Source organism: Schistocerca americana, chromosome 6 (genome assembly GCF_021461395.2).
Source record: "Schistocerca americana isolate TAMUIC-IGC-003095 chromosome 6, iqSchAmer2.1, whole genome shotgun sequence".
NCBI lineage: Eukaryota > Metazoa > Arthropoda > Insecta > Orthoptera > Acrididae > Schistocerca > Schistocerca americana.
Genome location: NC_060124.1, coordinates 434,465,909 through 434,482,145, shown reverse-complemented (window position 1 = coordinate 434,482,145; position 16,237 = coordinate 434,465,909). Strand labels below are relative to the sequence as shown.

The 16,237-nt window shown below is 43.8% G+C and overlaps 1 protein-coding gene across 1 annotated transcript in view; it reads right to left on the bottom strand.

The window, feature by feature from the left end:
* LOC124620192 overlaps positions 1-16,237 on the bottom strand; it is a 429,599-nt gene that overhangs the window by 160,134 nt on the left and 253,228 nt on the right. Inside the window, exon 18 of the mRNA XM_047146861.1 lies at positions 12,318-12,460. Within this exon, the coding sequence (XP_047002817.1) occupies positions 12,318-12,460 (143 nt within the window). The remainder of the gene's footprint in view (positions 1-12,317; positions 12,461-16,237) is intronic.

The following is a 16,237-nucleotide window of genomic DNA, read 5'->3' as shown; positions in this document are numbered from 1 at the left end:
CGCTGGTGCATGGAGGTAACAGCCAGTGTGGGCCAAGGCGGTGCTGTTGCTTCCGGAATACTGGTTTTTCTCCCTGTTTTACTCTCTCTGTTAATGCTAATCGCTAAAACGAATATCGAACTAGACGAATCTGAGACCGCTCTATCAAATGGGCACGTGAAATTCTGCTTTAAAAATCATTTTGATTGTGCGGAAAATAAACCTACGCTTTCCGTGACACCGTGCATCGCGTGAAAGATGTGATGAGTAGTATTTGTCTTGGATGATTCAAGCTAAACATTGCAAAAACGAAATCGCAACTTCCGAATAAGAGCGAAAACGCGCCGAGAACTCAGAGGGCACCATATAATTATATACTCCTGGAAATTGAAATAAGAACACTGTGAATTCATTGTCCCAGGAAGGGGAAACTTTATTGACACATTCCTGGAGTCCGATACATCACATGATCACACTGACAGAACCACAGGCACATAGACACAGGCAACAAAGCATGCACAATGTCGGCACTAGTACAGTGTATATCCACCTTTCGCAGCAATGCAGGCTGCTATTCTCCCATGGAGACGATCGTAGAGATGCTGGATGTAGTCCTGTGGAACGGCTTGCCATGCCATTTCCACCTGGCGCCTCAGTTGGACCAGCGTTCGTGCTGGACGTGCAGACCGCGTGAGACGACGCTTCATCCAGTCCCAAACATGCTCAATGGGAGACAGATCCGGAGATCTTGCTGGACAGGGTAGTTGACTTACACCTTCTAGAGCACGTTGGGTGGCACGGGATACATGCGGACGTGCATTGTCCTGTTGGAACAGCAAGTTCCCTGGCCGGTCTAGGAATGGTAGAACGATGGGTTCGATGACGGTTTGGATGTACCGTGCACTATTCAGTGTCCCTTCGACGATCACCAGTGGTGTACGGCCAGTGTAGGAGATCGCTCCCCACACCATGATGCCGGGTGTTGGCCCTGTGTGCCTCGGTCGTATGCAGTCCTGATTGTGGCGCTCACCTGCACGGCGCCAAACACGCATACGACCATCATTGGCACCAAGGCAGAAGCGACTCTCATCGCTGAAGACGACACGTCTCCATTCGTCCCTCCATTCACGCCTGTCGCGACACCACTGGAGGCGGGCTGCACGATGTTGGGGCGTGAGCGGAAGACGGCCTAACGGTGTGCGGGACCGTAGCCCAGCTTCATGGAGACGGTTGCGAATGGTCCTCGCCGATACCCCAGGAGCAGCAGTGTCCCTAATTTGCTGGGAAGTGGCGGTGCGGTCCCCTACGGCACTGCGTAGGATCCTACGGTCTTGGCGTGCATCCGTGCGTCGCTGCGGTCCGGTCCCAGGTCGACGGGCACGTGCACCTTCCGCCGACCACTGGCGACAACATCGATGTACTGTGGAGACCTCACGCCCCACGTGTTGAGCAATTCGGCGGTACGTCCACCCGGCCTCCCGCATGCCCACTATACGCCCTCGCTCAAAGTCCGTCAGCTGCACATACGGTTCACGTCCACGCTGTCGCGGCATGCTACCAGTGTTAAAGACTGCGATGAAGCTCCGTATGCCACGGCAAACTGGCTGACACTGACGGCGGCGGTGCACAAATGCTGCGCAGCTAGCGCCATTCGACGGCCAACACCGCGGTTCCTGGTGTGTCCGCTGTGCCGTGCGTGTGATCATTGCTTGTACAGCCCTCTCGCAGTGTCCGGAGCAAGTATGGTGGGTCTGACACACCGGTGTCAATGTGTTCTTTTTTCCATTTCCAGGAGTGTATATCCGCGAGGGGAGCTCAATACGTAGGCCTATTGCAACATTTTTTTTCGCGGTCAGTTTTGGTTGAAATAATGCGGAATTTGCTGTGGAACATTGTGGAATATTCCCGCTCCAGCCCCTATAGTTTCGTGAAGTTCAGATAATTGGTGGCGCTATACGTAGCCCTCAAAATGGCATCTATAACGGAGGTGAGCTCCAAGCTGACAGCTGTCATTGAGTTTCTTTTGGCGGAAAACCAGAGTACCGCAGATATTCATTGGCGCTTGTAGAATGTCTACAGAGACATGGCAGTAAACAAAAGCACGGAGATTCATTGGGTGGGGCGTCTCTCACGATCGCAATAAGGTCGCACATTCATGTCCGCCCTCCCGCGTGCCGGCCGGCCACATACGGCTGTGACTCTTGCAGTGCTGATGCGTGCGGACACTCTCATTCGAAGTGATCGACGGATCACGATGCAACACCTCGTTGACCAACTGGACGTCTCTGTTTGTAGTACTGACTCACTCGTCCACCAGTTGGGGGGCTAAAAGATGTGTGCCCACTTGGTTCCTCACCGTCTCACAGGACACCATAAAGAGCAATTAAAGACCGTCTGTGTGGAACTGCTTGTGAGTTACGAAGGAGGTTATCAATATAGCAAGACGTTGGCTCCGACACACAACCAGTAAAAGTAAAGTAGGCCCTCATAGTAAGGTGGCATAAGGCCGGCGCAATGAACGGAGATTATGTGGAAAAATAGAATTTTGTAGTCGAAAGACTAGAGAATAATACGGGGTATTGGAATCCTGAATAAAACCAACCTGAATTCAAGGAAAAATGTGTTGTTTTACTTACTGCACGCTCTTGCGTGTCTACATATCTTAATACTAAGTGACAGGTTCAAATGGCTCTGAGCACTATGGGACTTAACATCTGAGGTCATTAGTCCCCTAGAACTTAGAACTAGTTAAACCTAACTAACCTAAGGACATCACACACATCCAACCCCGAGGCAGGATTCGAACCTGCGACCGTAGCGTTCGCGCGGTTCTAGATTGAAGCGCCCAGAACCGCTCGGCCACAACGGCCGGCTAAGTGACAGGGATAACAGGTAAGACAAATTAGGGTAATTCGTGGTTCGTGCTAGCCGTCTTCTTTCATAATGAAACAGTACAACGATTGCATAATGATTGTAAAATGTAATCTTTGCATTGTACAACACAACGCCCTGTGGCAGTGATGGTTAAGAATTCTACACGCATACAGTGTTCTGGCTTGCGTGTGGAGTACTGTCACGTGGCTGCACACTTCCCCTACTCTATCACGCCACGTTGTCAGAATAAGAAGAGGGAGGGAACAGCGATCTCACCGGATTTCATGCCAATGCAACTGAGCAAGGAACACTGAACATCTTGCATGCCGCCTGGTTTCATATTGTATTTTCAGTACGATTTAATTATTTTTTGCATTCTGAAGACATAATAAAATTTACATCTGGTACAAGCTGACAGCATAGGGGCAGATATATACAATTTCGCAGATCTCTGTCACTTAGAATGTCACGTAATCCTGATTCAACTACTTTCATAATCGAAAAAAACTTTTCACTCACACACACACACACACACACACACACACACACACACACAAACACACACATGTTGATCAAAACATTGTATGACGTTTGCAACCTAATTAAGGAGAGTTGGGAACTCTTCCCGAGGAAAACAACGTAGATATCCTGAACAGTTGGAATTGTACTGCAAATCGATCAGTTCCATCTGCACATGTACAGAGGTACTTTGCAAACGGTTTCCAACACAGCTCCAAAACAGATTTTAAACTGGCAATTTTCTCAAAATGTTTAGAAAACTGTTCCTGTAATTCTTTCAACGCTACCATGAGTTCTTCAAAAGTCGCGTTATATTTAAACCCAGTGAGCTCATGGAAATGGTCAATTTTTTTGACAGAAGTTGCTCCTTCTATAACGTGATTTTCCATTTATATGCATTCCCCCCACCCCATGAACCATGGACCTTGCCGTTGGTGGGAACGCTTGCGTGCATCAGCGATACAGATAGCCGTACCGTAGGTGCAACCACAACGAAGGGGTATCTATTGAGAGGCCAGACAAACGTGTGGTTCCTGAAGAGGGACAGCAGCCTTTTCAGTAGTTTCAGGGGCAACAGTCTGGATGATTGACTGATCTGCCCTTGTAACACTAACCAAACCGGCCTTGCTGTGCTGGTACTCCGAACGGCTGAAAGCAAGGGGAAACTACGGCCGTAATATTTCCCGAGGTCACGCAGCTTTACAGTATGGTTAAATGATGATGGCGTCCACTTGGGCAAAATATTCCAGAGGTAAAATAGTCCCCCATTCGGATCTCCGGGCGGGGACTACTCAAGAGGACGTCGTTATCAGGAGAAAGAAAACTGGCGTGGAATGTCAGATCCCTTAAATCGGGCAGGTAGGTTAGAAAATTTAAAAAGGAAAATGTATAGGTTAAAGTTAGATATAGTGGGACTTAGTGAAGTTCGGTGGCAGGAGGAACAAGACTTCTGGTCAGGCGAATACAGGGTTATAAATACAAAATCAAATAGGGGTAATGCAGGAGTAGGTATAATAACGGATAAAAAATAAGAGCGTGGGAAAGCTACTACAAACAGCATCGTAAACACATTTTTGTGGCCAAGATAGACACGAAGCCCACGCCTACGACAGTAGTACAAGTCTTTATGCCAACTAGCTCTGCAGATGACGAAGAAATTGAAGAAATGTATGATGAGATAAAAGAAATTATTCAGATAGTGAAGGGAGACGAAAATTTAATAGTCATGGGTGACTGGAATTCGATACTAGGAAAAGGAATAGAAGGAAACGTAGGAGGTGAATATGGATTCGGGGTAAGAAATGAAAGAGGAAGCCACCTGGTGTAATTTTGCACAGAGCATAACGTAATCATAGCTAACACTTGGTTCAAGAATCATAAAAGAAGGTTGTATACATGGAAGAGGCCTGGAGATACTCGAAGGTTTCAGATAGATCATATAATGGTAAGACAGAGATTTAGGAACCAGGTTTTAAATTGTGAGACATTTCCAGGGGCAGATGTGGACTCTGACCACAATCTTTTGGTTATTAACTGTAGATTAAAACTGAAGAAACTACAAAAAGATGGGAATTTAAGGAGATGGGATCAGGATAAACTGACAGAACCAGAGGTTGTAGAGAGTTTCAGGGAGCGCATTAGGGATCGATTGAGAGGAATGGGAGATAGAAATACAGTAGAAGAAGACTAGGTAGCTTTGAGGGATGAAATAGTGAAGACAGCAGAGGATCAAGTAGGTAAAAAGACGAGGACTAGTAGAAATCCTTGGGTAACAGAAGATATATTGAATTTAATTGATGGAAGGAGAAAATATAAAAACGCATTAAATGAAGTAGGCAAAATGGAATACAAACGTCTCAAAAATGCGATCGACAGGAAGTGCAAAATGGCTAAGCACGGATGGCTAGAGGACAAATGTAAGGATGTAGAGGCATGTCTCACTAGGGGTAAGGTAGATACTGCCTACAGGAAAATTAAAAAGACCTTTGGAGAAAAGAGAACCACTTGTATGAATATCAAGAGCACAGATGGAAATCCAGTTCTAAGCAAAGAAAACAGAAAGGTGGGAGGAGTATATAGAGGGTCTGCACAAGGGTGATGTACTTGAGGACAATATTTTGGAAATGGAAGAGGATGTAGATGAAGATGAAATGGGAGATATGATACTGCGTGAAGAGTTTGACAGAGCACTGAAAGACCTAAGCCGAAACAAGGCCCCGAGAATAGACTACATTCCATTAGAACTACTGATAGCCTTGGGAGAACCAGCCACAACAAAACTCTACAATCTGGTGAGCAAGATGTATGAGACAGGCGAAATACTCTCAGACTTCAAGAAGAATATAATAATTCAAATCCAAAGAAAGCAGGTGTTGACAGATGTGAAAATTACCGAACTATCGGTTCAATAAGCCACGGCTGCAAAATACTAACACGAATTCTTTACAGACGAATCAAAAAGCCGACCTCGGGGAAGATCAGTTTCCGTAGAAATGTTGGAACACGTGAGGCAATACTGACCCTACGACTTATCTTAGAAGAAGGATTAAGGAAAGGCAAACTTACGTTTCTAGCATTTGTAGACTTAGAGAAAGCATTTGACAATGTTGACCGGAATACTCTCTTTCAAATTCTGAAAGGCTATTTACAATTTGTACAGAAACCAGATGGCAGTTATAAGAGTCGAGGGGCATGAAAGGGAAGCAATGCTTGGGAATGGAGTGAGACAGGGTTGTAGCCTGTACCCGATGTGATGCAATCTGTATATTGAGCAAGCAGTATAGGAAACAAAAGAAAAATTCGGAGTAGGAATTAAAATCCATGGAGAAGAAATAAAAACTTTGAGGTTCGCCGATGACATTGTAATTCTGTCAGAGAGAGCAAAGGAGTTGGAAGAGCAGTTGAACGGAATGGACTGTGTCTTGAAAGGAGGATATAAGATGAATATCAACAAAAGCAAAACGAGGATAAAGGAATGTAGTCGAATTAAATCGGGTGATGCTGAGAGAATTAGATTAGGAAATGAGACACTTAAAGTAGTAAAAGAGTTTTGCTATTTGGGGAGCAAAATAACTGATGATGGTCGAAGTAGAGAGGACATATAATGTAGACTGGCAATGGCCAGGAAAGCATTTCTGAAGAAGAGAAATTTGTTAACATCGAGTATAGATTTACGTGTCAGGAAGTCGTTTCTGAAAGTATTTGTATGGAGTGTAGCCATGTATGGAAGGAAACGTGGACGATAAATAATTTGGACAAGAAGAGAATAGAAGCTTTCGAAATGTAGTGCTACAGAAGAATGCTGAAGATTAGATGGGTATATCACATAACTAATGAGGAGGTATTGAACAGAATTAGGGAGAAGAGAAATTTGTGGCACATCTTGACTAGAAGAAGGGATCGGTTGGTAGGACATGTTCTGAGACATGGAGGGATCACCAATTTAGTATTGGAGGGCAGCGTGGAAGGAAAAATTCGTGAAGGGAGACCAAGAGATGAATACACTAAGCAGATTCAGAAGGATGTAGGTTGCAGCAGGTACTGGGAGATGAAGAAGCTTGCACAGGATAGTGTAACAAGGAGAGCTGCATCAAACCAGTCTCTGGAGTGAAGACCACAACAACACAACAACAACATGCATTCCCACCAAATAACAAATAAGTTGTTTCTCAGCTTGCGACGTCTTGCTGTGGGTACTGTGTAGTCAAGCCCACTTAAAGTGCGAGGTCTACAGTCCATTCTGGATGTTCTAATCATCGTTTTAGATTTCATAAATTCAACAATAGCGGGTCTTAATCGAAAAATCGTTCCAGGCATACATACTGACTTCGCCAACGTTCTTTGCATTAATATATAACGTCTCCATACTCTGTAGCAACTGTTGATGTAATAACGCTTGTACCTTCAGAAAATTTACTATTCATAGAACGAGTTTCACCGCGTACTCCACGCCTGCTAATTTAGCACAAAGTGCATCCTACTTTACAGAACAATGAACCCAATGCAAATAGTCTGTCGACTGTTGTAATTTTTTGCTCTTTCATCAAGAAATAAATCTTTAAATTCTTTTTGCATGGTGTTGCAATGCCATTCCATAGCAGATTTGCGGTAGCTGTCGATTATACGACTGCATAATAGATACTGAGAATTCTCATCCTTTCCTAATGCGATTCATTTTTCAAGTTTGGGATGATAGATCGCTATACTGCCTCTTTTTGTGCAAACAACAATTGGAACTGTGAACTTCCTTTATATCACAAATCAATAGCAAGATAAACGACGCTTACACCACGATTCCAATACAACGATTCTGTTGAACTGAAGAAAATCGTGCCAAAAACGAAATGTTTCCCCAAATGCGGGAAGAAACAGTGTCACTTCGCAGTGCTAAAAGAATCGTCGCGGCGTAACGAGTAGTTCAGGGAAGGACCGAGCGAAGCCGAGACCCGCCGAGACATGCTGAGTCTCATAGTACACGCGTGCAGCACATCGTGCATGCATGAAGTTCGCAGGCTGTGGCAGACCCTGTCCTATGAAGTGGATGGACATGGGAAACGCTAGAGGCGTGTGTAGTGATGTAGACAACGTCATAGGCTTGAGCACTTTATCGCTGTACCTTAATACAAATATAGGGGAAACGAACTCGATTACCAGCTCTTGGAACCGACGTTGTATTGCTCAGTTAGGAAGGTTGACAGGAATCAAAGAACAAAAATGACCTGTCAAATTCGTGTTGTCTATGCATGAAAGATAAAATTGGAGATGTGAAAGCAGAAGGCAGAAAGCCTGAGAGTTAGCTTATAAAACCTCATAGCCTACGAAATACTGTGAAAACTAATTATCAAAACATTGACCAAAATAATCCGTTTCAGCAAAGAAGGACAAAACTCGAAGTCATCAGAGACGGAGCACAAGCTCGGATTGTGTTAGGGACGTGTAAAGAAATCGTCCATGCCCTTGCAAACGAACCACAGCGGTTTAGGGAAATCACGGAAAACCTAAATCTGGATAGCCGCACGCGGGTCTGAACCGTCGTCCTCCCAAATGCGAGTCCAGTGTGCTAACCACTGCGTCACCACGCTCGGTTGCATTTTTATGATTGAGAACATTCTCCTTGGCTCCATCCTCGGACGTTGGCACAACCGGCTCGCTCGTTATTATCTTTGGAAGAGTCTGAGTAAAGGAGTCTAAAATGTCGCTACAGTTGAGCGGCCTAATGTAATGCACAGCGATAAAAATTGAGATTTATGTCGTCTTTGGCGGAGCAATAAAAGTTCATCTTGGCTACTAGTCGGCGAATGCATGGGGTGAGTGGGTCGTTAAGTGGGAGTCTTGCATGTAGATCGTCGGGAGACACTTGAAACTCTTGTCGGAGACTTTCAATTTGTACTGCTGCTGGTCGTCCTGTTGTAAGGCAGTTTATGACTAATCGGGCAACGAGCCGTAAAAAAAAGAAGTGTCCAGGTAATGAGCTGGCTGGCATGCTAGGCAAAGAATCAGCGATGATGGAAACACTAGAACTAGACTTTCAAAGAGATGAATTAAAGACACAGTTGGGACGCCGCACCCTGAATAAATGGGAAGAAGAATGGCAAAATATTACACAGTACAACGAAGTATAACATCCAAGAACACGACCAAGATCTGACAGACATCGCTGAGAACCTCAAAAATTGAAGTTATTGCCTTATGCATTACGCGAACTGGACATAATAAAATTATGCATGAAGAACAACCCCCGTACTGCGTCTTTGGAGCAAACCTAATGGTTTTGCATATCGTCAAAGATTACACAGCTCTACATGACATGCGATGTCACTTGGACCTAGGAAACCACTTAGCCCGGATTCTAGTGGCTGACTCGCCTTCACGGGATTCCTTTCTTCATACTGAACCACTCCCATTCATATGCAGCCAAATTACTAAGTGGCACCACCAACACACCTCGTTAGATCTCTTGCCTCCCACATCGTATTCGTCGCTTCAGTCGGCTTACCCACACAACTCTGTGCACTACCTGGTGCGAGTCCACACCTATGGCTGGGTGCTAGGTTGGATACTGGGCAGAGTTACTGCCACCCTTGGTGAGATGCTCTTCAAGGTATTAGAGTGACCCTCCGACGCCACGCCATTCGTCTTCGCCTCCGGACTGAGACCAACCTCGTTTTATAAGAAGAAATAATCTAAGTACTTGCCCAGGAGCATTTTCATCCACAAATCTCTTCCACTTCTGTTCTACCTCAGCGGGCACTGGTGCACCCATGTAGGTGGAACCTCTGCCACTATAGCTGGCCATCACTCCTTTACCTCAGGGCGTCCTCTCCGTGCAGGTGACTATATATGAGAGCACTGCAAGCACGTGTCCTGTCTGCATGGTGTTCACTCGCCCATGGTGTACGAGAAAGAGGGAGCATAAACTATACACGGCTTGGCAAAAGTTGCTGAAAATCAGCGACACTACCTTGCCAAATGCCACAGCCGCATGTGCGGCTCGCGTAGCCACAGAGCAATCACTTCGATGTGCAAAAAAGAGAAATGATCGTGTGGCATTGTTGGCCGGGAGGCCCCAACCGGGGAAGTTCGGCCGACGAGTGCAAGGCTTACTTCAGCCGACGCCTCGTTGGGCGACTTGCATGCCGATGATGAGAATGAAATGATGTTAATGAGGACAACACAACACCAGTCCACAAGCGAAGAAAATCTCCAGCCGAACCAGTTTCAGAAATGGCTCAAATGGCCTTAAGCACTATGGGACTTAACAGCTGAGGTCATCAGTCCCCTAGACTTAGAACTACTTAAACCTAACTAACCTAAGGACATCACACACTTCCATTACCAAGGCAGGATTCGAACCCGCGACAGTAGCAGCAGCGTGGTTCCCGACTAAAGTGCCTAGAACCGCTCCGTCACAGCGGAGTATGGCGAATGCCCGGTGAACATCATCTGCCAGCGTGTGTAGTGCCAAAAGTAAAATTCGGAGGCGGTGGAGTTATGGTGTGGTCGTGTTTCTCATGGAGGGGGTGGCACCCCTTGTTGTTTTGCGTGGCACTATTACAGCACTTGCCTACGTTGATGCTTTAAGCATCTTCTTGCTTCCCACTGTTGAACACCAATTCGGGGATGGCGATTGCATCAACACGATCGAGCACCTCTTCATAATGCGTAGCCTGTGGCGAAATAATTACACGACAATAACATCCCCGTAATGGACTGGACTGCACAGAGTCCGGACCTGAATCCTATAGAACACCTTTGGGAAGTTTTGGAACCCCGACTTCATGCCAGGCCACGCCGACCGACATCGATACCTCTCCTCAGTGCAGCACTCGGTGAGAATGGGCTGCCACCCCCAAGAAACCTTCCAGCACCTGATTGAAAGTATGTCTGCGAGAGTGGACGCTGTCATCAAGACTAAGGGTTGGCCAACACCCTATTGAATTCCAGCATTACCTATGGATGGCGCCACGAACTTGTAAGTCACTCGCAACCAGATGTCCGGATACCTTTGATCAAATAGCATATAAAAGAAACTGCTGCAGATGTAGAAAATAATGGTTATGTTGGATTGAAGAGTACAGCTGGCAAGTTACAGTAATCAAATAGAAACGTATAAAATTACATTTTGAATTTCTGTGCACACACGTCATTCATAACTGATCTATTTTCCTAATACAGCCTAATAATTACTGTGTATTTTGAAAACATGGATAGCTTAATGGCAACAATTTCAAAAATTAATAAAATTTAAAAAAAACGGGTCAAATGTTTTGTGAAATGATTTGTCTAAAAGTAAGAAATAAAACAGATTAAAGAAAGATTTTATACACATCTGAATGATACTCGAAAACAAATATAGCAAATGAGACTGCGCTGTCTGCATAATTCACCATACAAATATCCTCTAATATGCTTTAAAATTCTAAGATTCTACGTTAAACACTGAACTTCAAATTCTCAATGGGCACCTCATTTGCTGTTCGTGATTTCGAGCATCATTCAAAGACGTGACAAATGCTTTTCTAATCTGTTTCATTTCTTACTTTTAGACAAATCATTTCACACAACATTTGACCATTTTTATTTCAATTTTTCCATTGGCAGTTAAATATCACCCAATGTAACTTTTTGTGCGCCTTGAAGAGATGAACTTTCTGACACTTCATCCACACCTAGCAATCGCTCTTCGTGAAATATTTAAGTTTTCCTTCAAATCGATAAGTAATTTTGCTTAATTATTCTGATTACATTCAACCAACTAAATCTTTTTTGTAAAACTAGACGTTACTCTGGTCAATTTGATAGTCCATATGTCCATTTCCCGCATTTCGATTGCTTACGAAAACTCAAATAAAAAATTTCTCTCGAATCATTAATTACCCTGATTATGCTCCAACTATTAATTTTATTTCATTAAGTAAAACCGCCGCCGATTTTTTATTCAAAAACACCTGGACACATTTACGCCATCCATGACTGAGAAGTTTCCAATTTTTGATACATGCTTTACTAGTAGTTCATTTGCCCATTTCATGTTCAAAGTAGTCGCGTTTTACAGAGTAGAGAAGGCTAAAGTTTAAAATTCTAACGCTACTCATGTCTTTCGGGAGGAGACGTAGCGCTGGCAGGGAATCAACCTCGGACTGATGTGATTTGAAGAAGCAACGGAAAATCTAAGTCAGGATGCATCGGCGGGGATTTTAATTCCCACTCCTTAACGAGTTCGGTGTGTTAACCATTGTGCTGCTTTATTTTGCTGTTTAATACAAGTACATTCGACACCCTGGCTATATTGCTACATTTCTCGATTATCGTTCAAGCTGTTCAACTGTAAGGCTCAAAAACCTTCACGGTTGCATAATTGGGAGCGCGTATCAGTGCATACGCGGATAGAACAAGAACAAATGTTTTAATCTCGGGGCAGAGCCTGGACGCCGTCGGTAACTTACCTGGAGGTTCGCAGTTTGCGGTCCACATCATCTCCCCATCCTCAATGCCCACGCTAAAAAAGTACGCCACAAGTGGCTCCTTGGTGTCCACTGCCAGGAACAGCAGCCCATTCCACCACACCAACAGCTTCGTCTCTGTCCACCTACACAGAGTGGTAAATAATATGGACAGTACAATAAAACTATGAATAAACTGGTTACTACATTAACAAAACAAAAATGGCGAATTCCAGCATGCTGGAGTAGCTTGGGTCAGCAACTTCTGTTAATCAGTAGAACGAAAAACCGGTTTAAGTTGCAAATTAGTTGTCATTTACTATACAGTTGTGTGTGACCGTTTATTGAAACTCCCTTTCTCTCAGGAACAGATGGACATCTGAAGTTGAAATATATGCCACATACATAGGTCTATGGCACCTTGGAAGTGTAAAAATTTTAAGCTTCTACGTCAATGTAATCAAAAGATAGAGCCTTTTGTCACATATTTGCACACCTTGCCATTATTGATATCGATAATAGGCAAAAATCACCGAAATTCTCTTGTCCTGGGATGGATGAACGGTCTGTACATATAAATAAGTTCCTTCTAAACCTTCGGTGCGCGAGTCCTACTTCCACTTAACCGGACTTTTTAAATTAAAAACACATTTATTTTTCGACGTAATCCCTTGTTAACTGCACTTTTTCCAACGTACTACCAGTGACTAAGCGCGATTCTGAGAGGTCTGCATGTCTCTCATTTGTCATAAGCTTATTAGACGCAACACTTTTCCAACTTTTCTTTACGGACGAATCAGAAAGCCGACCTCGAGGAAGATCAGTTTCCGTAGAAATGTTGGAACACGTGAGGCAATACTGACCCTACGACTTATCTTAGAAGAAGGATTAAGGAAAGGCAAACTTACGTTTCTAGCATTTGTAGACTTAGAGAAAGCATTTGACAATGTTGACCGGAATACTCTCTTTCAAATTCTGAAGGTGGCAGGGGTAAAATACAGGGAGCGAAAGGCTATTTACAATTTGTACAGAAACCAGATGGTAGTTATAAGAGTCGAGAGGCATGAAAGGGAAGCAGTGCTTGGGAAGGGAGTGAGACAGAGTTGTAGCCTGTACCCGATGTTATGCAATCTGTATATTGAGCAAGCAGTATAGGAAACAAAAGAAAAATTCGGAGTAGGAATTAAAATCCATGGAGAAGAAATAAAAATTTTAAGGTTCGCCGATGACATTGTACTTCTGTCACAGACGGCAAAGGACATGGAAGAGCAGTTGAACGGAATGCACAGTTTCTTGAAAAGAGGATATAAGATGAATATCAACAAAAGCAAAACGAGGATAAAGGAATGTAGTCGAATTAAATCGAGTGATGCTGAGAGAATTAGATTAGGAAATGAGACACTTAAAGTAGTAAAGGAGTTTTGCTATTTGGGGAGCAAAATAACTGATGATGGTCGAAGTAGAGAGGACATATAATGTAGACTGGCAATGTCAAGGAAAGCATTTCTGAAGAAGAGAAATTTGTTAACATCGAGTATAGATTTACGTGTCAGGAAGTCGTTTCTGAAAGTATTTGTATGGAGTGTAGCCATGTATGGAAGGAAACGTGGACGATGAATAATTTGGACAAGAAGAGAATAGAAGCTTTCGAAATGTAGTGCTACAGAAGAATGCTGAAGATTAGATTGGTACATCACATAACTAATGAGGAGGTATTGAATAGAATTAGGGAGAAGAGAAATTTGTGGCACACCTTGACTAGAAGAAGGGATCGGTTGGTAGGACATGTTCTGAGACATCGAGGGATCACCAATTTAGTATTGGAGGGCAGCGTGGAAGGAAAAATTCGTAAAGGGAGACCAAGAGATGAATACACTGAGCAGATTCAGAAGGATGTAGGTTGCAGCAGGTACTGGGAGATGAAGAAGCTTGCACAGGATAGTGTAGCAAGGAGAGCTGCATCAAACCAGTCTCTGGAGTGAAGACCACAACAACAACACGCATTTCCACCAAATAACAAATAAGTTTCCAGTATGAGATTTTCACTCTGCAGCGGAGAGTAATCCCTTGTTAACTGCACTTTTTCCAACGTACTACCAGTGACTAAGCGCGATTCTGAGAGGTCTGCATGTCTCTCATTTGCCATAAGCTTATTAGACGTAACACTTTTCCAACTGTACATCTTGTTAGACATGACAATAAACCAGGAGTCAGATGGTGCCAATTCTGGCTAATAGTTTGGAATCCCAATATTACATACTTCAAATTTCTCTGCTTCTGCATTGCCAAAGGATATTTATAGATATATTTTATGTAAATGTTGCGCCACAACTTGTACATATTTAAAGAACGCTCGCTGCTGTTCGATAAAAGGTTTATATCAATTATCAGTTCCAACCACACAAATCGTTGCCCTCACAGAGTTGTTAAAAGTAACAAGAACATAACGAGTACCGTAGTTCGTTGATTTATTTTCAAGGTCAAAATGCTTGAGTCACTATGCCAGAGGCATTTCGTGTAAAAGAGGCCAACATAGAACTACACGGGAAAAGTTAATTGAAAAACATGGATTCCTCATACAAAGCTGTTAGCAAACACATATTTGGTATGACCTCTCAGGTTTTGCGGGGTGATTCATGGTGTGCTTCCGGGGGTTCTGCCGAGTTATTGTTTCTATTTTATCCACTGTATTTTGAAGACCGGCCCAGCTATCCTCTTCAGGTGCAACAAATCATCCAGAAGGACACCATTAATGTCGGGTGGTTCTAATTAAAGTGCAGATACTCACGGAGATACAGCGAGGGCTGTACTTATCGTATGCCAGCGAAACTTAGTAGGTATGCTAACACGTTAATGCGGAACCGGTTTATGATGGAAAAAAATTAGTTCCAATTTGGGCCACCGGATGCAAATCTGGCGCTGTACATTGTTTATACAACAATATGAAATCCACACAGTATCTGACAAGCCATAACGTGACTGAACAGTATGGCTATCGAGAGGAGAGACAGTGCGCTGTTAGTGAAACTGTTTTAGGTGAACGACAGCAGCTACAGTGCTGCATAGAGAGGATCGCCGACTGAAAGCTCTCAGGACAGGACCGATGCCATTAAATAGTTTCAAGGAGATGACAATGAAAGTCGAAAACACGGCTGAGTTGGTGTGGCACCTGGAAGAGGGAGGCGCTCTATCCCAGTAGAAGTTATTGACGAGACTGCTGTTGCTGTAACTGACCGTGCAGCACGTGCCCTGGATAGAGTGCTCGTGCAATGTAACGAGAATCGTCCGTTCTTTGTCAAAAGTATGCAAAGTTTTGCCGTCTTTTTTACACTGCTAACGGCACAAGATGCAGACGGTGCAGCAACTGAAACCTCATGGTCTGCAGCAACGTTCTGAATTTGCTCTTCCGTTTCTGGAATGGATCGAAGTTGATGATAATTGGTCATGCAATATTCTACAGCGTGACAAGGCAGTTTCTCACTACAGAGTGCAGTGAACACATTGAACTGCCGAATTTGGAGTACTGTTAAACGGGGTGTTGCTCACGAAGAGCTGTTGCAATCGCCGTATACGACTGTGTGGTGTGGATTTACAAGCATCTTTATTCTCTGTCCGTTATTCTTTGAAGGAAATACACCCAGAGGCAGTGGTGACTGCTGTATAAGAGCGCAAGAGGCATGTGAAGACCTCAACTTACGACACCTTGCGGATTTATTGGTTATTTTTCTTTGAATGCTGTCAAACGTAACATAGATGCTACAATCTGGAAGATACACCACTTAAATCTGCTGTCAGTTGTGCAAGTTTTAAAGTGCTTCTGTGCATGCACAATTCGCGTGACATAATTGCCTTATGGGCTACATACATAAGGGACTCGATAAAAAAACAAAACAAAAAAAACAAAAAAAAAAAAAAAAAAACGT